The sequence below is a fragment of the Numenius arquata genome, chromosome 2 (assembly GCF_964106895.1).
Source record: "Numenius arquata chromosome 2, bNumArq3.hap1.1, whole genome shotgun sequence".
In the NCBI taxonomy this organism is placed as follows: Eukaryota; Metazoa; Chordata; class Aves; order Charadriiformes; family Scolopacidae; genus Numenius; species Numenius arquata.
The window spans coordinates 16,096,762-16,124,425 of record NC_133577.1 but is presented as its reverse complement, the minus strand read 5'-3'; the positions used below and the strand labels follow the sequence as shown (position 1 = coordinate 16,124,425).

General features: G+C 40.0%; 1 protein-coding gene across 1 annotated transcript in view; it reads right to left on the bottom strand.

The window, feature by feature from the left end:
• Positions 1-18,294, bottom strand: part of MAP3K4 (mitogen-activated protein kinase kinase kinase 4) — a 70,595-nt gene extending 52,301 nt beyond the window's left edge. The window contains exons 1-2 of the mRNA XM_074164758.1: positions 18,233-18,294; positions 1,647-1,837 (exon numbers count right to left, since the gene is read on the bottom strand). Of these exons, the coding sequence (XP_074020859.1) occupies positions 1,647-1,837; positions 18,233-18,294 (253 nt within the window). The remainder of the gene's footprint in view (positions 1-1,646; positions 1,838-18,232) is intronic.
• Positions 18,295-27,664: the final 9,370 nt, after the last annotated feature.

Below are 27,664 nucleotides of genomic sequence, written 5' to 3'. Positions count from 1 at the left end.
AAGAACATAACATTATTATTCCAGAAGCAAGAACTATCCCCCTTCACAAGTAGAAAGAGAGAGAACTTGCTCCAAAAACTCAAAACCTATTAGCAGGTTCTCATAAAGTTACCAATCCTCAATGTATACTCAGCACACCGAAGGGTTACTATGAAATATTATGCATTATAGTTCTTTAGTATCACAATTTCCCTGTTTAGAAACTAACTTAAAAAAAAAAAAAAAAACCACAGAAAGAAAAAAGAAAAATCACAGAAAGCAAAGAAAGTTATTACATAACTACTATATACAGAACTAAATACGGTTAATGTTGCATTAAAAGAGTTTAACTTAGCCAAAAGGCACAATTAAAAGCCAGTAAAAGAAGCTTTAATAACTCCAATGCCTACATAGCTAACTGGCAAGTATAACAAGATTTCTTTTCAATTTAGTTTAAGGAAGGCGTCTTTTGGTGAATGCTCTCTTCACAGTGACATTATTCAGAGGCTGTATGACATGGAAGGGAACCAAATGCTTTAGAAGATGTTTGCAGGGGCCCTTCTTTTATTATGAACTTGCACTCCACAACTCTATGCAGCTGAAGAATAGACTGTATTCCCTTATTCATGCTGAACCATTTACCTTCTTCTCCGCTATGTTTTACCTTGAAAATGTAATCCTTGCAAGTAAATGCACTCTGTGATAACATTTCCTGTGAAGCAATTTTAAAAATTGCTTCCAAAATATTAACTGGCAATAGTGAAGCTGCCATAAAAACTCTGGCAAATAACCTTGACCTTTTAAACATAGTTAAAAAAAAAACACCACCACTAAAACAACAAAAAAAATCCAGAAAGAAACAAACAAAAGAAAACCCACAAAAAACACACATCCCAAAAAAACCCCAAACCTCAGTATATTCTATATGAAAATACTGCACATTTAATCTTAAAAAATTCAAGCTCAGCAAAACCACTACAATTGGACATTTTTTCCTTTTTTTCTTGAAAGGACAGCTTGAAAAGATGTAGCTACTGCACGTTTTTTAAAATCACCTTTTCAACATATATTAAGTATCTTTTTGTTTTTCCCAGTTATGAATTTATGACTAAAGCGTCAACAGAAGTAAACAGTGGTAACTACAATTTAATTGCTTCAGTGACATGAAAGAGTAAAGAATAATCACTGAAAACTCTATTTTTCTATAAAACATGTTCTGAAGCACTTCATAGTCTGAAATTGCAGCACAGAAGCAACTACTCCATTACTAGAGACCATAGAATCGTAGAAAAAAGTTGATTGGAAAATATCTCTGAAGGTCATTTTTTCCAACCTCCTGCTCAAAGCAGGGTTTATTATTTCAAAACTACTTTAGCCTGCTCATGATCTTATACACTTGTGTTTTGGAGATCTCCAAAGATGGAGTTTCAACAACCCAACAACCCCTCTGGCAAACCATTCACTATTTGACCACTCTCGTGGTAAAATTTTTCTTCTAATACCCAAAAGATTTTTTCTTTGTTGTAACTTACAACAGCTGCCTCCTGTCCTTTCACTGCCCCTCAGTATCTGGCTCCATCTTCTGTATATATCCTCTGTCAGGTAATGAAGGGCTACTACTATGACTTTATGATCATTTTATGAAAAAAACAACACACCACACCTACCTTTCAAAGTGGAGCGGCTAGCAGGTCTCCCAACGTTATTTTTCTGATGCTTTGTTGACATACGCTTCATCTGGCGGGGTGTACTAGGAGGAGAAGTTCCATAGAAAGTGTCAGTACTTGCTTCATCTGATAATTCCTCAGGGTCAGATTCAGAGATCTTGCAAGTAGCATCTTCTGATTTGCACTCTTTCCTGTAGAGAACAAATTAAACCATGATGTTAAGAATTTTTACTTGCAGCATCTGTTTAGAAGGCTAATTTCACTGAATTTCACTGAATTTTTAGAGTTGGAAGGGACCATAAAGATCATCTAGTCCAACTCCCCTGCTAAAGCAGGATTGCTCAGAGCATGTCAGAGCATACTACTCAGGACTGCATCCAGGCGGGTCTTGAAAATCTCCAAAGAAGGGGACTCCACAACCTCCCTGGGCAGCCTGTTCCAGGGCTCTGTCACCCTCACTGTGAAGAAGTTTTTGCTCATATTTGAGTGGAACCTCCTATGTTCCAACTTGTGCCCGTTGCCATTCACCAACAAATCCCAACCACAGCCAACCTTCTATATTTTCAAGCCATATATTTATCCCAAGTTTTTTCACTCCCATAGAGGCAACTTTCAAATCAATCAAAAGTAAAAGCAACATACAACAAAGAGGATGTATAGCCAGAGTGTCACTAGGAGAACACAGTGTAAACATACATGTATACATAATATATTTGTTTCTGAGAAAACTTGTGACAAGCCTAAACTAAGACTAAGATTAAACTAAAACTAAGAGGTAGTTGAAACAAAGGCTCAAAAATACAAACTTAATGCAAGACAGTCAATCTGAATCAGCGGCAGAGACAACAACAGAGGTCTTCCCTTTCATCCTTCACCCCCTAACTTGTGCATATCATGACAACAACTTCTAAGTTCACAAAAAAGGCTCTCTGCCCTTCACAAAACTTTTCTCTAACATAGAAGACCTGAATGTATTTCATATATTTTCCACTGATTTTAATATTAAGTATGCATAATCTCAGAACTTTTTTTTTTGCTTTTGGATAGCAAAAAAATAACAGGGTTTCCATAGTAACTTTTTAATTAGCCTTGATTACTTTGATGCTTTGGAAAAAACACTGGTAATTCTCAAAAAGAAGCCAGAGCTCACGCAAACACAAAATTAAGATAATGTATATATGTTCTTCAAATCCAGATGGTCAGCTTAATCACTAGATATTCTATCACTGAATTCAACAGAAAGCATGTACCTTTGCAGGATTAGTACCTGTGTCAACAGAGCCCAGCACAACAGCTTTCCAACCCCAAGTACCACCCTTCATTGCTATTATATCTAGCAGTAGCCTCAAACACTGCAGACTAGCATTATATACAGTATGACAAAACATTTCATTATTTAAAAAATGCTGACTTGTCTTCGTAATTTTCAAAAACTCTAAACTATTTTGATTTAAATTGTTCAAAGATAAAACTAGAGAGCAACGTTTTTTTCCTTCAGTGAAGCATAGGCTTTTTAAAATAAACCCAAAACAACAACTGCATGCTATCATCCAGTTAACCCTAGCAGAGGCACAATTCCATTGAAGAACAAGACAAAGTCCAGGCTGCTGTGATTTCAGTCCCCCCACTTGTTCCCAGCCAAAATCTCCTATATAGCCTTTCCTTTGAGTCAGTTCTGGCACTCATGCAATTGCCCAATAAGCCAACTCCAGGAGCTGATCTACTTGTAAACTCACGTGGCAAGAAAACAGATGAAAAGCTACAGGTTTTTTTATATAAACTCTGGGCAAGCTCAAAGACAACTTCCAGTGCCAGCTTCCTCTCATAAGAAGAGGTCAGATGTAAAACAACCACAATGCGGGGGGGCATGCATGCACTCTTACATTAAGGACTTGCTTTAAAAATAAAATACGACAAATACGGTAAGTAAATAAGTAATCACGTCAGATACTCTTTCCCTCTTCCTGGGCACTTGCTCTGTCTCACCAAGTAAGATTACTTCAGTAGAGTGGCAGTTGGGCACAACACCACTAATAGCTGGATCTCCTCTGCATGATTAAGTGACAAGGAAATTAGTCTCAGACTGTGAACAACCGAACTTCAGTACATTTTATGCTGCTCACTGACATATTAGGAAATTCCAAATTCATACATGGAAACAAACTATTTTAAGACAATCTGTGAACTGTATCACTGCCCCACCAATAACATATCATTTGAATTCTTCACAATGTTAAAAAAGCCCCACAAAATAATTAAATCCTCTGGTCAATTCAGGCTTCAGGGGAAAGTAGTGGCAGCCAGACAGGGTTTTAACTTCTCTCACTATCGATTTATACCCATCTGATGTTTATTTACCCAGGGTAAATATAGAGAAGGGAGAAAAAGGGAAGGAGGAGGAGAGGATTCCAAGGCCAAAACAAGCCCCTAACTGATTGAATCCTATGGATAGGCTGGAGCTCGAAGTGACACCAAGATCTCTGCCATCTCCCAGAATATAGGGCCCATTCCCCAGCAGAGTCCTCTCGTTACCCCCACTCCCCACTGGTGCCATACATGCAACTCTCTTGCTTTAACATACATTTGGGAGAAGAACATGCACCACTCTAGCTTGGAGGAGGGCAAAAATGCAGTTTGCCTCCATCTCCTCACGTATTTCATTTCTAAAGCAGGCATGCAAAGAACACCTTCTTGACTCTGGTAAAAGACATGGAAGCAAAGAAACACTCGACCTATATCAGACAGTGCAAGACTAGCATCAGTACCTGATAACTTCCATTTCAATTTCATTTCAATCACAAACGACATTTTACTTGCTACTATTTTTGAGGCAGACGAGGAACGTTACTCATGCTCTGGTGGAGCAAGTCTGAGTGTTTGCAGAAAGAAATATGCCAGAATATTGCCAGGCAGTAGAAAAGCAGTAAGGTTAACATACACACAAAATTAAAAATCAGATACCGTACTTTTTCTTTGCCTTTAGCTGTAAACAGAAATAAACACCTTAACATGCAGAACAGTTATGTTCTCTGCAAAGCCATGGAAACATTCAGTGTGTGAAATTACTCTTCTCACATTACAGCTTTGAGAAGGCGGCAGGCAAGTTCACCAACTATTGCAGATAAACTTTAGAAGTTGCCTAAGAAAAACAACTCAGGTGGTACCGTAGCACCACCTGTAGTCTAAGGAGAGCCCTACAGAGAATTTGGCCACGACAACCACACAGAATTACCAATACTTTTAGCCTAGTTTGCTTGCCTTGGGAAATCATGCTGTTTGTGTGTCTTCTAAGAAAGAATCTGATTCAATTAACCACTATTTGTCAAATTTAACAAAAAAGGCTTAAGGTGTTCCTACAGACTGTGTGAAAACAGGTGGATAAGTAACAGGAAAGGATCTTGAAACAGCTGAACTGCGGAAGCAGAACGTGAACTTGCATCTTTTCGGACACCAGAAACATTTTATTCCCGAGAACTACTTCAAACAACCCCACTGCAGAAAAACTTTGGGCAGAGCATACCCTTCTGATTTTGCCAAAGACAAATCAACCACAGGAGACTAAACCACATGAAACAAAAAGTCATTAGTTCCAGTGCTTATGGAACTGTTTATTTTTTTCACTGATCTCACTGGCCCGGCAAGGCGCAGGGCGGGGTACTGATGCTCTTGTGGGGCTTGGCAGAGCAGATCCCATGGCACTGGCATTAAGTCTCAGTTTCAAGGCAGTTTTAAATTAGGACAAGTTACCTCCTTATAAAAGACCAGTGAAAACAGTGTTTTCCTTTTGCTTTTGAGTATTCTCTTCGAAGTTCAGGCTGACTGAACTGATCTTTAAAGACCATAAGCTGGTTCTTCCCTCAACAGGGAACTCTGTTTCTTGCTACAACTGATGAGGGCATGACGTCCAAAAGTATTCAAAACACACCTCCAATGTCACACCTGAATAACATACATACCTATACAGTGGGATCCAGTATGACTTACTTAATATTCAGATTTTTTTTCTGGGTAATTTAGTAAACTGTTCTTTAGTTTGTTAAAAACCATAGCAGGTTTATCACAAAACATGCAACACTAGAAGTCCCATCACAAAACAGCAATCATGCTCCACAGAAACACTCTCACCAGTAGCTGATGAGATGATCTAAACAGAGCTGGCTGGTCTGCTTAGAGGGAGGAAGGCACAGGTTGCAACTCAAGTTTAAAAATTCAGCATGCTCAGTTTAGAGTTTGTGTGCAAAGAGTGTATCTCAGCCACAAGATAACCAAAGACTAATTAAATCTGCAAACGTATAAAAGGCTCTGCTGGCAACCCTAAATCAGATTATAGTACTGGTTATTACACAGAATTGTTGGTTCCTAGCTACTGTTGCAACCAGAGTTGGGAAACATTAATCAAAGCTAATTTCTCATTTGCTACCAAGAATGGCAGGTTTTCTCCCCCACAGCCAGAGAAAACCATCCTAATCTTAATTAGGTATACACTCAAAAAGTGAAAGCTAGAAATGTGACAACTAAAGTTACTATTTGCCAAGGACAGTTTAAACCCAATGCTTACAAGGAAAACTGGAAGTGCATAGTCTCCACATCAGTCTATATACGGGCTGGGCCCAACCTCAATTTAAACGAGCTAAATGCTTCTCATCAATTTTACCCTACGAATATAGAAGGGACTGTAGCCAGGATGTGTAAGTCAGAAATATTCGGAAAGTAACAAAGGCAGTATGGTAAAAAACAAACAAACAAAACATCTTCACAGGTCTGAAATGGAACAAAAAAATGAATAACCAAGAAAGTTTCCAACAAATAATTACTGCATGTTACAATAGGGTGCACTTGAACCAGAATCTGAAGAGACAGAATACAGACTTTCTTCAATTTTCATATGCAGATAACAACAAAATTTTTTCTATTTTATTTTTTTTAACTGAGTCAAAATATATCTACAATTCCAGCTCAGTCATGAAAACTGAGATACATCATCTAGATTTTCAAAGGTCTGAAAACAAAAATAGGAGAGGGGGGAAAAGTGAGGTATGAAATTTGAAGCAGCAGGACAGGGAGCAAAAAGTGTGGTAACTGTTGCTGTTGATAAAGGCCATAAGCCCTTGGAAAAATACAGTCATTTATCATTAAAAATAAATTAACACATGAAAACATAACTGAAGATCACATGGGGACATTAAAACTCAGTAGACTAAAGTCACACTGAAGAGTATGATTTTTAACCAGTATAAACTTTTTGCACTTTACTGAAGCATTATTCAAATTTTCAAAGTTTGTAACAACCAATAATAAGAGGTAATACTAAAAACCGTGACAGCTGTATGGGGGAAACACTTTTTTGATTTTCCCTTTATATCAGCTACCCTTGATCCTCATAAGCATGAGTTCAAATGTATTAGGCACTCACATAATTAACTGGGGTTCGGCCACTGGTTATCAATCCACACGCAGCTTAGAAGCTTGCTGGGAATCAGAGCAGGAGAGGTCAACTGACTGGACTACAAGCACATAGCAATAAATGTGAGTTAGGCAATTAGGAGACAGCAGCCGGGATAACCACCCACCAGTGCAGTTCTGAAGCTGCACACTCCACAGGCTGCTGCCGTCAGAGGCTTCCTCCAGTTTCAAAGACACGACACCACTCACGCACCAGTAAGGCTCTTTCTCAACGCTTCCCACGGCACCCTGCCATTTCCAGCCAGAGAACTGCAAGAGCTGTACAAGGTCCACGGCTGAATTACCAAGTACTTGGTTCTTGACACTCACTCCCTTTGTTTTAAAGGCAAAGTGTCTATTTTTCAAACATGCTCCTTAACAGGCATTCAGCTTGATAATTAAAGTTTGTAGGGAGACAAAGCTTCATAAGCCTGTTCTTAGTAATTAACATTGTCAATTATCTAAAGCAGCAGAAAACATAGGCACCAGACATTACTAATGAAATCTTTTTAAAGCTAAAGTAGGTTTTCCTAAACATTCTATTCTATTTCAAAGACAAACATTATCTCGACAGGAACATAATTGCAAACTGTCATCATCCCGCAGGTGCTGGCAGTGCAAAGAGCAAACGTGACTTTTAGGTAACCATCTCTGCATCTGTAAAAACCGAAAAACAAACCGGTGTCCAGTTAGAGCTGCTAAACACCAGGCACAACACAGCTCTGGAGTCAGCAGCTCTAACTTCTGTGGGGCAGCACCGGGTTTTGTTGTACGTGCACCGCACAGGAGAAGGTGACAGCACTCATGGACCACCAGCACAAGGAAGGAACCCCATTTATCAACCTGTAGCACTTTGGGAAACTGAGGATTAGACAACCTGACCAGGAAAGCAAGTTAAGATTTAAATGAACTGAAGTTCTGCTGAAGTACAGAACCACTATCTGGTGTAAACTCCTAGTGCTACATTCCAGCATTATGAAAACATCACACACTCCTATTTTTTAATCCCCTTTTAAAAATTCCCTGTTCTGAGAGAAGCTATAAACTTAAGTAAATGGACTTGGTTCTGAAAAGTTCCTGAACTGAAAGTAGAAAGGACTATAAATCCAGTTTTGCATACAGTCTTCTCACAAAGATCAGCTACATTTGTGAATACTAAAATTAAGTATTTGCAGCTATTGCATTCAGAGCAGTTCTTACAAACTGCTGTAAGGGCAGTAAAACAAACAGGAACAGAAAAAACCTTGAAGGAAGGACTATAAGTGCAATTCCAAGGAAACCTTCAGTAAAAAGCAAATCTTGGGGGTTTTTTCATTATTTTATTTTTCATTACAGAGCAGCAGGAATTTGCTCACAGTTTGTACAAATAAAACTGGGGGGTTTTTTGCTAAATACATCCTGTGTAAATCTGGCACAGTGATTACGGGGAGGGGGGGGGGCTGGGAATAGTCTGGTTAGCAAGACACAAAAATTCTGTGACTAGCATAGACATTTAAATGGCGCACATGTCACATATTCCTATTGTGACTATACCTCCAGAGACAGTAAAAAAAAATAACTGTTCACATTAAAACGTAGTATTGACACAAAGTAATGAAAAGTAATGAAAATACTTGACCTTGTATTCACATTTGAATCTCATATGCCGGAACTCAGCATTTCTAAGCACTCAACATCAAACATCAGTCGCCAATAACTTCTGATTGCTGCCAACATATTAATAAGACTTACTGTTACAAACTTGGTAATCTATTTGATAATGTTTTTAACAGTATAATTAAATTCTACTTGAAACTAAGAACACATCTGGCTTTTTAATTTGTTACCCTCAAGATAACTTGGGTAAGCTATAGAAAAGCACCAAGTTTGGGGTTTTGTTTTTTTAAGTGAGAATCACCACCACAAAGATAAATTGCAGATAGAGTCTGTCTTCTAGAAGAAGAACTAGAAGAAGTTCTTCTAGTGTAAAAAATTTTATAAGAACAGAAAAGTCTTCAAATTAGGAATGATGAATACAATTAGACTTGTAAAAAGCATCATGTCTCTATGAAGGCTGGGATCAGCCTCCTCCTGAGAAAAAAAACAAAAAAACCCACAAAAAACCCCAAACTTTATTACTTCTGGAAAAATATCACTGCTTGGCAAATGAATACCCATGTTTTGGGGTAAGGAATTGCAAGGAGTATCTGTACTTTCTGCCTTCCCAAATTTTAGAGAGAACAAGAGCACACAGACCCATGCCACATCCCACCAGTAGAACAAAAAGCACTGAAAGCAACTTCAAGCTGGAGAGGAGAGCAGTAACAAGAGTTTTCATGTTCCAAGTGTCCAGCTCACAAAGATCTTTACTCTAGAAATGAGGCATCTGGACAACTTAACTTGACAAGAAAGCCTGGCAGAGAAACACCTAACAGCAATCTCGTAGTGAAAAAGGGGGACTTCAGAATATCATCTCTTCTGGCATGAAGGCTATACAAAAAGGCAGGGAGGAAGCACAAAATAAAAACGTTCTCTAAAGCACTTGCCGCCCTTGCCACTCTTCCTTCAGTTGATAAGTAAAAAGCAAGATTGCTAACTCCTTTCAATTCTCAGGACCTGTTTTTCAAGCACGCTTCTCTAACTCAATTTGTGTATCCCTATGATCACCCCTACATCTGCGCTATTCTTCCTTTCTACAGGAGGTGGCTAATCCTGTCTAGCTAAACGCATCTATTTCCCATCTCTTCTGAAATCCAAGACATAAATATTTATGAGGGTCACAGTCAACCTTTTATCAATTTCTCTAACCATAACAGCAGGTATTATGTAAGGCACAGCAATGTCAAGGCTAAAATGAATAGGGGAAAAAAAACCACAACTTGAAACATCGTAAAATTAGAAGAAAGTTTGAAGGAGACAAAGGAGCTAAAGATAATGTCTGGAAATAATTTGAGGACGGGAAAAAACATTTTGTCATGTTGTTGTCTTAAAACTACATCCTAAGGCAGAAATCTAGGGTTTTTCTGTATTCACTAAGTATTTCAAAACAACATTTTAAAGAAGAAATAGTACCAGCATAACAAATTCAGTTTTAAAAATTACTCAAATTCAGCTGTATATAACTACATTTTTCCTCCCACAGGAATCAGGGGAAGGCAGGTTATGTCATCAGTTGTCTCTAAAGTCTAGGAATGAACAACCATCGTGCTGGAGAAAGGTGGCACTTGGGCAGGGGTTAAGAATTCACTTCTAACAGAGGTAGTAATTTTACCATTTACTGCTGACACTAACTGAAAAAAAAGCACTTGCATCTTTCAGCACGTAAGTCTGCAGATGCAAATTTTATAGCATCTAAGTTTTCATTAGAACAGCTTACAGCAGAGAAGCTTGTAAGAGCACAAAAAACAGGAATTAATATTAAACTTTTAAAATCAAGTATGGAACGTAATGAAGCTTATTCACACAATTTTCTACAGGGGTGAAGTAAAGAGCCTCAGAAAGTACCAAGACTACGGTCACAGTAAGCTGATACAGAAAGGGGGACCTGTTCCGGTGCACCTTTTGTCTCCCAGGTTGTGCACCCCTTGCACCCTCTGCACAGAAGCCAACAATCATGTGAAATCAGTCACCAATTCGATGGGTGAAAAAAACACATTAATTTTTTGGTGCATCAATTACTCATCAGGTCAATAAGCTAAAGTAGAAAACTACAGACGTGTGACTGTCAGATCCAGAAAGGATGCAGTGCAGGAGGTTGGCTTTTCCTCCTGGGGAGAGACCGGGGGGAAGAAAGCAACCTGCTGTTCCAAGACATTGAATGTAATGTGAAATTGTGCCCTCAGTCACACTCCCTTCTGGCTGTAGCTGCAGCAATTTATAAGATGACTGTCCTTTGTGCTTTCCACTGACACTTTTCCAGAAGTCACCAGCCCCAAAGATGCACAGGTATAACTGAAAGTACCAACCCTGCCTCTTCACTGGTGCTGCCGAAATAATACAGCTTAGCTGGAATGTTTGTTAGCAGGATTTTTCCAACTTCAACCACTTTAATTTTGATTAGGCAACCAAATGTACTTAATGTTACACCAGCAAGTTTCATATGGCAGATACTCCTACTTGAGGGGGGAAACTGATGTTAGGAGATGGGAATAGTAATTTCTAGTCTGGATCAGCTGCAAAACTAATGCATTTTTTTACTTGCAGCAATGATAAAAGCAAAATACTTAGGCAGGAAGACGCTTAAGGTAATATCTGAATCACTACCAAGATCTGATTGAATTACATATTCCAGTATCTTATTTATAAACTAACCTACAAACAAGGGCTCATCAACATAGAAATAATTACAGAAACACTAAATTTCATTAGTAAATAGTCAGAATGTAATGGCCCTGTAATAGCCATGCTTTGCTCAATATTTGCGCCTCGTTTATCTTTGAAGACTAACATGTAGCATGGCTGCACGAATGCAAACACCCGATGCCGCCAGGAAGCCCTGACCTACATCTCACCACCTGCTTGCAAACTATGGGTTTATGCTACAACAGCCCCGCAAACAGTACAATAAATCCCAGATCAGCTCAGGCCTGAGAGAATTACAAAGTATTTCTCCCACCAGATCAACAGTGGTTTCTAGCAAGACTTCACTGCGATAGGACCACTGCTATTTCTGTGGAAATCTACAAGGAAAAAAGGTCATTATTAGGGAAAAGACTAATGTAAAGCTCAGAGCTAAACGGTTAAATCTTTAATTGCTTCCCAATGACATCTCTTCCTCCTTAGTAACTCTCAATTAAGCTGTTTAATCAGAACAGAAGGACCCAGCAAGTGTGAACACTTCATTTCTACAGTAGACCTCAAGCACGTGTCTGACTGCAGTCAGACCATGGGGCAAGTTCCCCCCATTACGAAGTTCCTTAGAGCATTACTGCACTGACTAGCAACATTTATTTCAAGGGAGAAATTCAAACAAAATCTTCTGCTTCTCAAGATCTGGAAACTACCACTGTCAGTACTTGCAAGTTACTTTGACACTTTTCAAAAAATTCTCCAATATTCTTGGGCAGAAGCTTCTAAGTGCTTAATTATTCTATTTATGATAGAAATAAATAGTCACAGAAAAATGTAACAAAGGCTATTGAAACAGTGGAGAAGTGTTGAAGCACCTTTTGATTCACTAGAAAAATGTGATAAACTTCAAAAAGACAGAAATTGTCAAACAATGAGTCAAAAATAAAGCATATTACTATTAATATCTTTTTATTGCAAGCAGACATAGAGTGAGACCTATTTAAATGATCTAATGAAGTAATTTTTCTTCTGTGAGTTACACTAACTAGAAATAAGTATAAAAAAATAAATAAAATAGAGCTCTTGTAACAGTATTGGCAGTTGTTCACATTCTTATCTCAGAAAAAAATAATAATCAGGACTTCCTGTTCTTTTTTACTACTAAATTTGGAAGCAGAGAAAAGTTAACTAATTTTACCATCCTGGATTATTATAAATTTTCATGCAAATTTGGATTATGACATAACAGCACTTACAGAATATGCATGTACATTCTGCTCCAAGCTTTTTTCCCCCCGTTCACAAATAGATTATTTGATTAAAACTATGCCATATGTTATTTCGATAAGAACAACAGACCTATTTCATTCTGACACTACTCTATAATGTGTAAAAAAAGTGTGAAAATGTTGATGGGTTTGTCAGGTTTCCACATCCACATTTAAGCGTCCCAGGTGAGGCTGCAAACAGATCAAAGGCTAGAACTGTAGAAACAGGAGCTAAGAGAGCTTCAGCGAACCCAGCCTAGTATCCAGCTGTCTTCTCTTCAATGCCTCAGAACAACTAATGTCAAAATATTAATTGGTTTCAGTCACTATGCTTCATCCTTAGTGCTACTTTTTCAACCTCAACTATATCCTAACTCATCCTTGGGAATAAAAATATTGTTTTAAAATGAAATTTCTAAGAACAGCACTTTATCTTTGTTTTTTGTTTTTTTGTTTTTTTGTTTTTTTTTTAATGAGAAGCTCTGAAATATGTTTTCATAACTAAAATAAAGATGGTTGAGCATTACATAGCACAGTATAAATCCAAAGGATAAGTGCTGCAGTTAAGTTCTGTACAAATCAGATCCCAAGGTCTCAAGCTATTCAAGCTACACACTCAAAAACTAAAGTATATTTAAGAACTACTTACAAAAAATCTATACTAACAAATCTGGATGGATTTTCAGGAAAATTTAAGCCACACCAGGAAAAGTTACATACTACTGGGAAAAGAGATACTATGACAGAAAGCATCAGGCTGCTAGGTTCAACTATAAATATATCATATATAACAGTGATAAATTGGGTAAGACACAGACCTAGGATAAAAGACAACAAGATCTGTAACAGCCATTCCTCCCCCACTCTCCTGTGCACAAACTTTACTCTTCTGGCAGAAAGTTCCATTCCTAGATAAGAAAAAGCTACCAACCGGTTTTGATCCCAAAGTTTCAGTTAATCTTTTAGATGAAGTCAAAGTCTACAAGAACCCCAAAGGTGAAGCATTAAAATTTAAACATGTTTTTAGTGAAGGCTGGTGCCCAAGCACTGGATGCTGGACTACAAGTCTGTGATCTTTGGAAAACCCAGGCAATGCAATGGAGCTGAAGTACTCTGTGCTATTTGGAGCATCTCAAATGCTCAGTGGACATGCCCATGAAGAGTTCTACAGTGCAGCCCAGAAGTAGCAGAGGCATATGTAACTGTGGCCTTGTTACCACTTAGTGGAGAGATGCTTCATAGCTAAAATGGTAAAAACCTCCACAAATGCTGCTCCCAGAGAAGCCATCAGCAAGTAAACCAGCAGCACACGTAAGCCAAAGGCAGGATAAATCATATATGTATACCACATTAGAAAGCAACACACGACAGTCTATACCATTAAATATTAGCAGGACACAGAAGGAACAGAATAAATGTCCTCCTTCTACCCAGTAATAGCAGGAGACATTCATCAGGGCAATAAAGTTAGATCCTGTTTTGTCTAGATCCAGGATAAACCTGATCAAGGTTCAGGGCAAGCTGATGTGATTTCACACGCAGGGTTCTCAGACTGGACATGAGTGAACATTCAGCAACTCAGTAATGCTCAAACTCAGGTGTTAAGAGTTTGGCTTATGTTTGCAGTTGGCCAAGGATGAGCATGGGACAATTACCAGCTCTTTAAACAAATGAGCTTCTAAGTTATTTTTAAAAATTCAGAAATTAGTTAATAAATTGCAGGCTAATCATAGTGTCGATGCAGTTAATGCTTGAGAGCAGAAGAGCACTTAAGGAACATAATAGCCCTGCAAACATAAATGGTGTATACAACAGCAAATCCAACCACACAGCTGAAGAAATATGAGCTGAGATACCCGTATCTTCCTGCGCTGACAGAGGTCAACATAATACTTGACTAGCAGTGGGCAGTATAAAAAATTGTCTTCTAAATCTATTTTAGATGCAGTTTAAAAGAATGGTTTGTATGTAATTTAAGAAATGTGGTTGTCATGGAAGCCAAATCTTTCTAAGCCTTTAAAAACCTCAATTCGCTCCCTAAAAGTTACTGCATATCCCTTATCCTTTCCTTTAAATTCAGTAGATCTGGTTTTCATCACAGCACAGTTTGCATTCCACAAGGGCCAATATCACTAGCTTACATAATAGTAAAACCAACCTTGACACAGACAGCACTAATTAACAGACATAAAAACAACTCAAGCAGCCACACAACGCAGACTAATCCTTGCTGCTACAAATGCCAAAGACATCTCAACTAGCACTTCGTGTGTGTTTGCGCGTAGGTGGAGCAATCAGTCATTCATCCCAACCTTGCACATGTAAACAAGAAAATGCAATACATGAAGAATAGATTACATCTTACCTCATTTAAATGCATGAGAAAAAAAAAAACAAACAACAAAAAACCCCCCCGATGGTAACACTCTAAACACTTATATCATTTTTCCCACTGAATCCTAAGTTAATAAAATCATTTTAAACTCTTTCACTATCAGCTAGTTTGGCAAACAAAAAAATAGGTTGAGCACAATTCATGACATGACCTCAGGCTTCCCCCAAACAACAGATGCTGCAGACTGACAGCCCAATTCATTGTCATCACAGAGCCAACAAATCTGATAGACCAACCACTGAAAAATTCCCCAGCACAGAGGAAGCCTCCCACCTTATTCACAATTCTGTCCTGCTTTCTTCACAGCCTTGCTCCTTCCTTCACCCCTTGCGCTGGATGTATGCCAGGAGAAAGAGGGCTACGAGCAATCAAGGCACAAGTTAGAGTAGCCCTACGGCTCTTCATGCTTTTGCAGTGCCACCAGAATTGGCATCCCAACAAAGGAAATGCTTAAGGCCTCATTTTTCTCTATAGTGGATTTTGTGCCAGAAAATTCTTGGGAAAGCCTAAAATTGGGCTCAGAAAATTTAAAGCCTATAGGCCGTAATCAAGAAGAACCAAACATGTACCTTTTTAAATTAGCATTCTAAATTATCGAAGTGGAAACATTTTAACTTGAAAACTTTGTTTGTTTTGTTACAAGGATTGATACTTGAATGTGAATTCTTCCCAAAACATTTTAGTAGTATCTTTTCATTTATCCGTAACCACAGCAGGCTGTCCAACATCCAAGTGCAATCCTATCTCAAAATCAACATCTGCTCATAGTTCCCCAAAGTATTTTTCAGTTTAGAGTTTCCTCCCCTCTCTCCCCACCCCAAAGTGTGTGTTTCAAGAAAGAAAGGAAGACCTGGGAAAACCAGTTTGCTTTTGGAGAGGGATTCTCGATCAAATGCTTTGGACTAAGGACTATATAATTCAAAAAAAGACGTGAATATATCGTATGCTTGCCTTAGATTTACAAAATGTACTGTTGCATTTATATTCTGACAAGACACAGAATTCTTGCACAAAGAGATTTCCAACACACAAGGCAGTCTCTCAACAATAAATCAATAAGCTTCTTTTTTTAAACAAATGTATACCTACAGAAATGTCTTTTCTGTAAAAAGAATGCATTCTACCACTGCACTTCAGTGCTAGCCAGAACTCTTTAACATAAGAACACACTCACACTCTATAAACAGGATTAAAAGCTATCTGCCACCAAATGGATTTCAAATTCTCATGCCTGCACACAGTCCCACTGATTTTAACAAGATTCTGACCTCACAGCCTCAAGACTGAACACCTAATAACTCCAAAATTTAAATCAACTTTAATCACGTTGAAAAAGCTTTAGACACTTTACTCTTGTATTGCTTTTGAGAAAAAGCAAGTACTATGTAAAGCCAGAGAAGCAGTCCTGTTCTAAAGAAGATGTGAAGTTGATAGACGAAGCACACAGAAGTGAATCATAATGCAGTACATGCATTACCCCACACAAATTAAGGCTACCTAATTAATTATTTTGAGACATCTCCTTACCACCCACCAGCTCACTCTGAAATAACTAATTCAATTTTCATTTACTGGGTAAAGTTGCCACCACACTATCCACACCCACATCCGACTCATATAAACTGTCTTTTAATAAGCAGAATCCAGCAGAGGTCAGAAATGGCCCGAGACAGGAAATGCCTGGGTGTTTTCCATTCAGGCACTGCAGATTACTCTTCTACATGAAGACAGCCCAGGTCTAGGGTCATGCCGTTGTACAAACTTAATTTTAAATCGTTTTCTGCTTAACCTGCACTATTATTCTTTGAAGATACTGTAAAAAGGAGCTTGGAAGCTTATGAATTCAGCTGCCCTAGTGGCATTTGTATTTCATAATATTTCTGTTAAATCTAATTAACTGTTATATACCTTCTGGTTTTGACATTCTCACGACGTAAGAAAAACAAACCATTAAAATACATTAATGAAAACTCAAACCAGACATCGTTCAACTCCATAGCCTCCATCCAAAGCAGAGTGCATCACCACTTCCCTTTTAGTATATCAGTACGAAAGAGTAGCTTGCAATATGCAAGAACGAGCTGAGGAACGTGAGAGCATGAAGCTTTTCTGCACTGCACACCTGGAATACAACACGCCTGACTATTGCCTTACAGTACTAATTGGTCACACAAGTGTTTTAAAAAACGTTTCCTGAATGCCTCCTAGTAAGAAGTGAAGTGCATCAACAGGATGTTATTTTAAAAGGAGAAATAATTGCCAGGGAATTAATAATTTGGACTTATGCAACACTTATACAGCCAGTTGGAAACACGAAACCATGAAGTAATTTGCATCCCCATCTCTCAGCAGGGCACAGATGGAGACTTGCAAAAAGCCAATCTGCAGGTCAGCACATTCAGGAGGTAACAGCAGTTGCAAAAAGCTCCAGGCATCCCAACGTGAGCCCACTTTGTGGGATTTATTTATTTATTTATTTTAAAAACTGCATCTTCTGACAAATATCGATTGCAACATTGCCAGGAGCGATACTCCGAGACCCTGCTGTTCTATCGCCGCGCCACAGAGAACCCAACGACCTGGGTTTAACCACGGCTGCTGGGAACACGAGGGACCCTTGTAGCAGGCGGTGGGGGTTTTACCACCGCGGCTCGCAAGAGCCCAGCAGCGGGGGTGACACTGCCCGCCTGCCGGGGGGCTGCAGCAGCGGCCCCCCCCTCCCCTACCCTCCCCCGCCGGTAAAAGCTGTCCCCCAAGAGCTGGCCTTGCCAGTGCCCCAGCAGCACCCGCCTGCTGCTGCAGCTCAACTAAAAGGGGGGGCGGGGAAGGAAACGATTTGTTTTTAATTGCAAAGTGCCCACAAAGTACTGCCTTACCCACCGCAGCCACTAGAGATTCCTTATCGCGGCACCTTCCCAGTCGGTGGGCGCTTTCCAGCAGCGCTGAAGCAGCAGACGGAGCTTTTGCATCCCAAAGGGACCGGGGGGGGGGGGGGGGGGGGGAGGGAAAGGGGGGAGGTGGGAAAGTTAAAATCGCACCGCCAGCAAGGCAGCGCTCCCGAGGCCGTGCCCGGCGGGCGAGTGGGCAGCGCCAGAGCCGTGCCAAAGGGGCGGCGGGCACTCACACCCCCCGGCCCGCCCCACCACCCGGCAGCGGTCAGCCCGCGGCGCTCTCTGCACGTAGCTCCCTACTTGGCAGCGCCGGGTACTGACCTCCCCGGCGGCGGCGGCTCCTCCATGGCGGCGGCAGAGACCAGCGCGGCGACGTCTCTCATACATGCACCGAGGCCGCCATGGCGGCGGATCCCAGTGCGCGGCCCGGCCTGGCCCGCTGCGGCGCCGGGGGTGCAGCGAGGAGGAGGAGGAGAAGGGGAGAAGGAGGAGGGGGGTGTCTCTACCCAGCTGCAGGAACCCGGCCGCGCAGAGCCGCCCGCGCGGCCGCCATCTTGAAAACAGCCTCGCAGGGCAGCGAAGCCGGGAGCATCGCTACGGCGAGTGAGGAGGGACCGGCCGAGCCAGAGGCGCTCGCTCCGCCGCGGCCGGGCGGGGAGCGGCAGCGGGGCGTGGGCTCCCCCCGCCCCTCAGGCAGGCGGCGGGGACGGGGCCGCGGGGCTGTGGCTGTTCCCTCCCGGGCGGTGGCGGGGGAGGTTGTTTCCCCGCCGTCCTGCAGCCGGGAGGGGCCGCGTGTGTCCCGGCGCCGGGCGGCGGTGGAGGCGCGGCGGGAGCTGCCGCCCCGCCGGCCGCCGCCGGGCTCCCTCCCCAGCCGCGACAGGACTGGTCGCCGTTACCGACCGCCGTTCGCTGCGGGTGCCGAGGGGAGTCTCAAAAACTGCAAGTTCGCACGACTTGAGCAGCCAGGGATAGAAGAAGAACCTGATTACCGAGAGGAAGATGGTGACCTCGGCAGGTGCCGGCGCCCTGCAGCCCACTTGCCCGGTGGCCGGCGCGTGCTGAGGTTGGGGCTACCACGGCCTTCTCCAGGGAGATCAAAGGCATGAAGAGCCCCTCTCAAGGTCCCCTTGGGGAGGGGGGAGGCGGAAGAATGAGCAGGGGTGCTCATAGCTCTGCAGGCAATAAATAAATAAGCAGGCATCGTTTGTTCTGCGGCGTAGGGAGCAACTTGTCTCATTTCATAAACCCTGACTTTCTGAAGCCTCCAGCGGCGCTGGTTATCGGCCTTGGACAGAGAACTGGAGCCACATTATCCATTTGGACATGCAGGGAGGAAAAATGTAATTTCCTGAACTATAAGCTTGGCTGGAGTACCAGGGTTTACGCCCTTCAAAGGCAGAAAAGTGCCATGAGTTATTTAATTGTTACAATTGGTGAGAGAGACCCTCATCCATAGGACTGGAAGCAGAGGAGCAAACCCTGGCATCAGTAGCGCATACACAAACAGTGTATGTTATTTCTGAAGAGTGAAGTTTGAACTCGAGCTGGAATCAATGCTAGATCCTGCTTTATGTGCAGTTCCTTCATTAAATTAACTACAAGAAAGAAAAACTACACAGGTTCCTAGCCTAATACTAAAGTTCAGTTGTAAAGTCACTGTTTGTGATATAAAGTTGTCCATGTACCTGTCCAAGTTTAAGAAAAGTATTTTCTACAAATTGATTTTAACAGGCCCTTTGAAAGAAGAGATTTTTTTAAAACAGCTGAAGTGCAGAAGATGTTTCTACTATATATTTATCATCGTAATAAATAAGTGTATTAAAATGTGGGACCAGGTGAATAACGTTATCCAGGAAGCCAGTTCCCTGTTTTCTATAGGTCAAGAAAAATACCTGTGTCATCATAACCTGGATGGTCGTGACATTTAAACATCAAGACATTCAGTATTTATGTGCAGAATTATTACTTAAGATTACCTCACATAATGGAAAAAAAGCAGTATTTAGCACATTAATGATTTTTGGTCAAATACTTGAGCCCAAAACCAAAAAGCAGTTCCAAAGGCAGATACAAACAATACATTCCTACTCATTTGTTATTGTGAACTAAACATAGAAACTATAGATGAAGAAAGTCAATACTAGAAATTCTGAAGTGCTAACCTAATAAATTACTTGTCATCTCCATAAAAACACAAATTCTCTAAATCTAAAGCAAAGCTGCTTATTTCACAGTATGCACTTCTTGAAGTATAATTGCAGATAACAAAGGCTCAATGCCATTGGTGAAATAATTGCATAGCAATGGCTTTTAGCATTTTTTTCAGCTATGTTATGGATCATTATCTGACAGCATCTCTTCAGGTATTTGCAGGGCAGAGAAGTCTTTATGTTTAGCAATCACAGCAAAATTTTTAAGCTTCTTTGCTTCTTCAACCAAAACAATCAGTGTAGTGGTATGTTAGAAGCCCAGAGTTTTTATTAACTCGGAAAGAAAGCATCCGATACTGCCTTTTGCCACAGATGTGATGGTGTGGATGCGCAGACATCGCAGGAGCCCTTGGCAAAGGTGGAAATAGGGACACCCCACTGCCACTACTTTCTGTAAATATTAAGATGATTTACTGAAGCAAATTGGGGTTTGTTGCAGCATCGCAAACAAGGAGGTCCAGAACAAACTTCCCTGCATGCCTCTTCCCCTTTCCCTTCAGGGCAACCCACTATATTGGGTCGCATCGCATTCTTGTGGTATACCATAGAGAGCATGCTAAAAGTACAGATAACTGGCCAAGCAAAGCAAGGCTCTAAGTTTGATACAATGGCAGTTGTCTGCAATAGGCCATCGTGAGAACATAGCTCCTGGTCTCTAGGAGAAAATTGTAAGAGGAGGGGTTTATGAATGGCCTACAGAGAACTTGGAAGGAAAGGAAAAGAGATGCAGCAACATATGGGGCTGATAGTACAGGAAAAAGCAGGTGTCATAAGACTGTCAGAGCCTATATAGAGATAATATTTAGCAGAGACAAGATTTAAAGAAGTTGCAGAGGTCTTACCAAAATTGATATGCAAAAAAATCTTGTAATGATTTTTGTCTTCTTTTAAGGAATGTGTTTTTATTTCGAAGACTCCCTGACTGCCAGTTTTTGAGTCTAAATATATCAACAGAGCACAGGTGCATGGGAATTGATAAATTAAATTGTTTACTCTGCTTTCACTACTGGAACAGAAGAAGGCACAAAATTAAAGCAGATGTCACAATAAATTATATCTTAAACTGTCAGAAAATTGAGTAAAAACTATTAGTAATGTTAACATTTTATTGCCTGATGTTGCAAAATCATGACCCAAAAATTCTAGATTTAAAAAGAAAACAGGCAATTGTCAAAATAGACAAACTTTTTTTGAGTTCAACTTCTGTTTTCTGAAGTTTGAGGATAAATGTTCTTCTTTTTCTCACCCACCATGTACAGGTACTGCAATTGCTTAGGAATTGCTTTTTATTCCATGCCTTTTATTACACCAGCAGTCCTAGAACTTGCAATAAAAATTTAAGAGATGGCAATAGAATTCTAGTAACAAAAATAGGTCTTTCAAATAGTTTGTTTTTAATTTCTACTGCAACTACCCTTTACATTTCTATCTACTGCTGGGACATAGATTCTATTATTCTTCTCCTTTCATTAGAAATATCAGACAGGAATGTACATGGAGCTGTGCTTTTCTCATTAGTGACCTCTACAGCTCTTTTCTAATCCAAAAAATACTAATGAAGAAAAAGAAAGATTGGGACCATGTAGGTAATTAAATATGTTATAAGAATATCTTTCAAAATTTTTCTCCCAGTACCTGTCATAAGGCCAAACTTTTATTTCACGTTATGAATGTTACGCAGAATAAGGCACAACTTGTTCTTTTTTTGTAGCCAGTTAATGAAACTGGTTACATTGTAGTAATTGGATGGTTCTTCACTCTGAACTACATGCAAAAATGAAATTCTCAAAAAAACCAGCTTTGTAGATTTAGTTTTTCCTTCCAATAAATTATTTATTTTAATTCCACTAAAAGCTGTTTAAAAGCAAAAGCAAAGTTAATTAGACGTAGTCCCACTTTCAGCAGTAAACACTGAAAAGCAGCCTGTTAGATATAGCTAGTCCAGATCAAGTTAAATGTGCTGAAGATAGAATTTACATTTTTTTCTTGGTCATGGGTTAGAAATGCTCTTCTGGAACGCAATGCAGAGTAAATCATGAATAATACCTGCATTTAATATCTATAAGACAATCTGACACCATTTCTTTCTTACGTAGATATTGCAGCTAGCTACTCCAGAATCAAAATAAAATGCCAAGACGTACTTCTACCTGGAAATATGCAGATTCTTCCATCTACAGTTTTGTTGCTTTCACAGGAGATCAGGTTGGGGTGGTGGTTTTTTTTGAAAGAAACTGAACTCGGTTTTCAATGTCGTATAGCTTGAGCTTTGCTGCAATTGATTTGAAGTGTGAACCTCTGAAAGAAACTAAGGAGTCATGCTGTATATATCCCTGTTCAATCACCCGTTACCACCCTGATTCATTCACTTCAGAAGCAGCATGATAGCTGCCAAAGCTCGTTCAGTAGCATGGTGTAACACCCATGCTCTAACAGGAGCCAGCCAGCTTGACAGAGGTAGAGTATTTCTGTCTAAACACTGTCATCTCACATGCTGCATGTCAGACCACGTAGGGCTTGATATCATTAACTCATCACTATTAAAGGAGTATTTGTTAGTAAGAGTAGCATGAGATCAGAAGCATTCCTGGGATTATTGTCTTATCACCTGAACTGGGTATTTATTTTTTCAATACTTCCTGTCCTAAAAAGCAAGTGTGTGTAACACCGCCTCTGACATTATTAAAATGGCGTGACCCACATAAGAGAAGTGTAAACCTCGGTTGTGCTCAAAGCAGTATGCTTCTACTGTGTAAAGCTTGTCTTTGGCCTTAGTGTCTGCAGAGCTGGGCATAGCTAAAACCGCTGGCTGGTGTTCAATAGTAGCCAGACACTGGAGGTAGAACTGATTGATCTTAGATATAAAGAGACTGAAAATGTTTCTGAGTCAACACATGTATTGTAACATCTCTCACAACAGACAGTAGCTTATGTCTCCCCAAGAACTGACTTTGGACCTGTGAAAATAAGCCTTGCTGAATTTAGTGCTACTTGAACTTGATTATCAACAATGGAGTAAGCTTGCCTAAAGCTAGCTTGGCTCCTGCTAAATCACACTGTAATTCTTTCCCCGACTGTATAATAGACGTACTCAGCTGTGGGACATTTATAAACAAGACCAAGATCATTGAAGTGCTCGTTTGCATTTGTGTTCGGTATTGTAATTTCATGTTCAAAGAAGCTCCACTGAAGAATTGGGGGCCCATCCACTGAAACCGTGTTTGTAGACGCAAAGCATATCCATCTGTTTTCTCTGTGTGCCTGACAGTGCAATCTAGTGCATCATTCCAAGCAAACTCTCCGTGTTTTCAAGCATCTTGCAAGTTTGAACGCTTGCTTATATTAAAAGTTTTAAAGTGATGCTATTTATTTTCATCGGCCCAGAAAGCAAAAAAATGTTCCAGACTATATATTTTAAAATATCTGGTCGTGCATCTGAGATTCTTTCTATATCCGCCTTACAGCAGCTGCGTTATCCCAGCAGAAAACAGCTGTGAGATCTATATCAAAGTTCCCTGCCTAGGGTTATCTTCTACAGCTCCTGTCCATCTCCCCTCCTTCCAACAGCTCTTTCTATAAAGTGCGAGTAGTCACAGAATCCCGCAGTGCCTTGCCCCAGCAGTTCCTGGCTGCTGAATCAGCTGTATGGAGTTATAAGCAGCCATGAGAAAATTTTAATCTTCATTTAATGTTAATCCCCGCAAACATTTACATACACATCAGTTCACTTACATAACAGGCATGCTGAAATCAATGGGACAACCCTGGGAGAACAGTTACTCATATATAAAAATGTTCATACAAACCATTTCCTCCTGCTCTGAATCATCTGGAATAATTTAGCACCCACAGCTTTGCAAGGTGAGTTTTGTGGTGTAACCCTGTTGATGGCTTGGTTCTGGTGAACAGCAATAGGAAATAAGATATTCTCCACTTGTTGTGATGCCCCCCTAACTAGAGGATAGCAAGATAGTAGCTCATTCTACAACTCCCAGTTGTCTCCAATTTTGCAGTTCTTTCAGTTTTTATCTTAAACCTCCATTTCTGCCCACTTCATTACTCAAAAAAGCTCTTACCTCATTGTGAACATAACTTTTTTCATCCTTCTAAATACTTACACAGTTCCTACAGAATAAAACACTCTAAAGAGATAATCACCTGCCACTTGACATTATTTCAATGCATTCAGAGTTTTTTTATTCTCATTTGAGTCTTATTGACCCTTATCATTTCTATAATTGTGTTGCATTTCCTCTTCTTCACAGGTACTCATGCTTATTTTAAGACACATCCATGCTAGGAAACATAGCACACACTTGAAATAACTGTTGAATGATGTGAGCTGATCTGCTTTCCTGGCAGCAGCAGCGTCTCCAGCTACAGCCAGCTGAAGAATCCAGTTTATGACCCTTGTATTAGGGAGCTGAGATCCGTGTGACATTCTCTGCTGAGCAGCTACAGAAGAGGTAGCCTCCACACATTTAGCACCTCTGTGAGGTGGTTCAGAAAGAGTCATAGATGGTAGTTATGAATGACACTACTTCTGAAACCTTCCTAGACAAAAATAATGGAGAACCATAAAGGACAGTGCTGGAATCTCTGGAAGAGCTATGAAAAGCTGGACAGCAAAGCTTAACAGCTACTTCCCCCGTTTTTCCTGCTTTTTTCTTCCCTCCCCAGAGACCTTCAACCAAGCAAAACTTTTATATTCTGTAGGATTTTAAAGTCTTTTTTCCCTATCCATTTTGTATGATGGAGTTCACACATCCTTCTGTGAAGAATCAGAGCACCAGAGATCTGCAGGCATCACACAGCATTTGGCTGCCCTACTTAGTACCTCCCGCTGAGATGTGAGATCCCCAGGATCTCCAGGTGCATTATAAATACATACTGGTTGTTGCCCAGGTGATAAATTGTAAGGCAATGTATTATGCCTGTTGGTTTGCTTGACTGAGACAGGTTTCTGAGCTCATTTCCTCTGACTTTTTCTCTTGCCAGTGTAAGCAGCTCTCAGCTCACCTCATTAGCCAGGAGACTCTCTAAATTGTTTAGGAAGCCTTGTGTTTGTTTGGGGCTGAGGAGACCAAGTAGCAGGTAGAGTGGATGATCTAACCATTCCTATTATCCCAGAAACACAGGAGGGTGGATTAAATAAAAGAAAATGAATAATCCCAGTGATCCAACTGTGTTATTTGTAAGATCCATAATATATGCAGACTTTTTCTAAGAGTTTCAGAATTTACTCAGCATACCCTTCATGCATTTGTGAGTAAGAAGTGATGCTGTATCAAATGAATTTATGCTCATCGCTTTTCTGAAACCTGCTTTCAAGTACTCCACATTTTGACCCCTCCTAAGGATGGATATAGGTTCAAATAACATGGGTCAGAATCAAAAGCAATGCCAAGCTGACTGTCTGAACCATGACCAAAGTTACTGAAGCATCGTGTGACTTCTGACTTCAGAATTCCCATATTTTCATCTTTAAATTAGCAACTGTAATATTTCAGCCCTAGCATGTATGTCTTTTGAAATAGACTGCATATTAGCCAAAATAAGAAACTCAATCATTTAGCCAGGTACTCTATGAAGTATTAACATTAACCATGGAATTCAAGGGATAAAATTATTCCAGAATAAATGTTTCTGGTACAAAGATGGGAAATCAGATTGTTGAGGGTTTTTCTTCTGTGGCTGCAGAATCTTCTTATGGAGCTCTACAGAAGTTTATAGTTGTAATGAGCACAAATTTTACCCCAGTTACACTTTTTTTTCTAAAATCCTCCTTCCTCTCACCCATTTGCCCAAATAATGTTCCATACACCCATCACAGTTGCAGAGGCCGCACAGAACCAGCAGAACTACCTCTGTAGATGACTTGGAAAAGTTTTGCCTTTGCCGTTGGATGCCCAGTGGAGATTTATATATGCGTGTTAAAATCCTATTATCTCACACATGGCAAAACAGTTCCTTCTTTTTTAGTTGTTGATGGGAAAATATGTTACAAATGAAATAGAATCTAGTTTTACTGTGCTGGCTAACGTGTTTTAGATTTGCCCATGTAACCATGACGTTTTTGAAAAAGGAAAAGAAATTTTGGGAAAATTTGAAAAATATTGTTAGGTTTTGTCTTAATGTAAGTATTTTTTATTACCATAGCAATGGCCTTAGTGAAAGTGTGAGAGGATGCATCATTTTGCCTTTTTTCCTAGGCTCACAGTTTTCCAAAAATCTTCACAATGAACCAATACTTTCCAGATTCAGACTCCGTCCAAGAAAGATTTTTGTCAAAATTTGGACAAAATGCATTTAATAATTTGGAATCCTATTCATGTTCTTTCATTCCTAAGAAAAAAAAAAAATGGATTGTTTTCCTTCTTTTTTCCTACAAATCAAAATTCCAAAAACCCCAGTGAAGTTGCATTGAAATAGTTCAGGTGAAGAGCATCTGAAAAAAAAAAATCATTTGCCAATATAACCATGCATAGGTAGGCAATCCATGTGAAAATTCTTCTCAGTCTAAGGCCAGCACAGTTAGTGCTTTGCAGTCACTACCATACTAATGCTCAGGGAAGAGCAGAATATCAGAGAAATAATTATTTCTAGTGCATCTGCCAAAGGAAAGTTCAGTAGCAGAACCTGAGGCAGCAGTGTCTGTTAACAAGCATTAGATGTTTATATTGTTTTGGCTTCAAAGATGAAGTTCCTGTTATCTCTATGGGTATATAGTCAGTCTCATCAATATATGACAATGAAATCACCGATACGATGAGTGTTTTGCTTGAGATAAAGAACAAAGTAATGTCACTGATTTTTAACCAATTAGGATGTTAAAATATTACATAACCTGAACGTAACTTGTAACTTTATTCTGTTTTTCTTAGCACTGTGAATGTTTTTGAAAATGCTCTTTTTTAAAACATGATTGCTATCAGCACCTTTGGGTGGATTTCACTATGACTGTGAGGGTACAATGGGCTTTGTTTTTTAAAAGTAGCTATTTTAACTCTAAATTGCACTCTGAAGCCATTCAATTCCACAGCAGTTGCTCTCAGCTGTGGTGATAATCAGAAATACAACCAAAGATGTAAAAATTTTGTTAGTTCTTGTTTCTATTCAGGGGAAACAGAATGAGATAGTGTGTTGGTGGAGAAGCAGATGACCTTGCTGAAGCTGAGGACCTGCCATTTCCCAGTTCTTCCTCTCTTACAGGCGAATTTGAGGCAAGTCTGAGCCCTATTTCTGCTGTTTATAGATAGTCTGAAGTCTGTGAGAGAAATTTTCTTCACCCTTAATCCCAGCAGAGACACCGTTCAATGACCCCTACTACTTAGCCTAGACATTAAGATACTAACATAAAATATACCAAAGTCAGTTAAAAGACTCCAGCTTTCTAACGACACATGGATGTTGCGGCATACAGAGCTAGGGAAAGAATTCTTATCTGCAGATTCGGCACCCAGTTTTCAACAAGGAAAGCACACATTATTCTGCCAGTAATGCTGGAGAAGGACTGCTGACTAGAGCTTGCTTGTTCACCTGT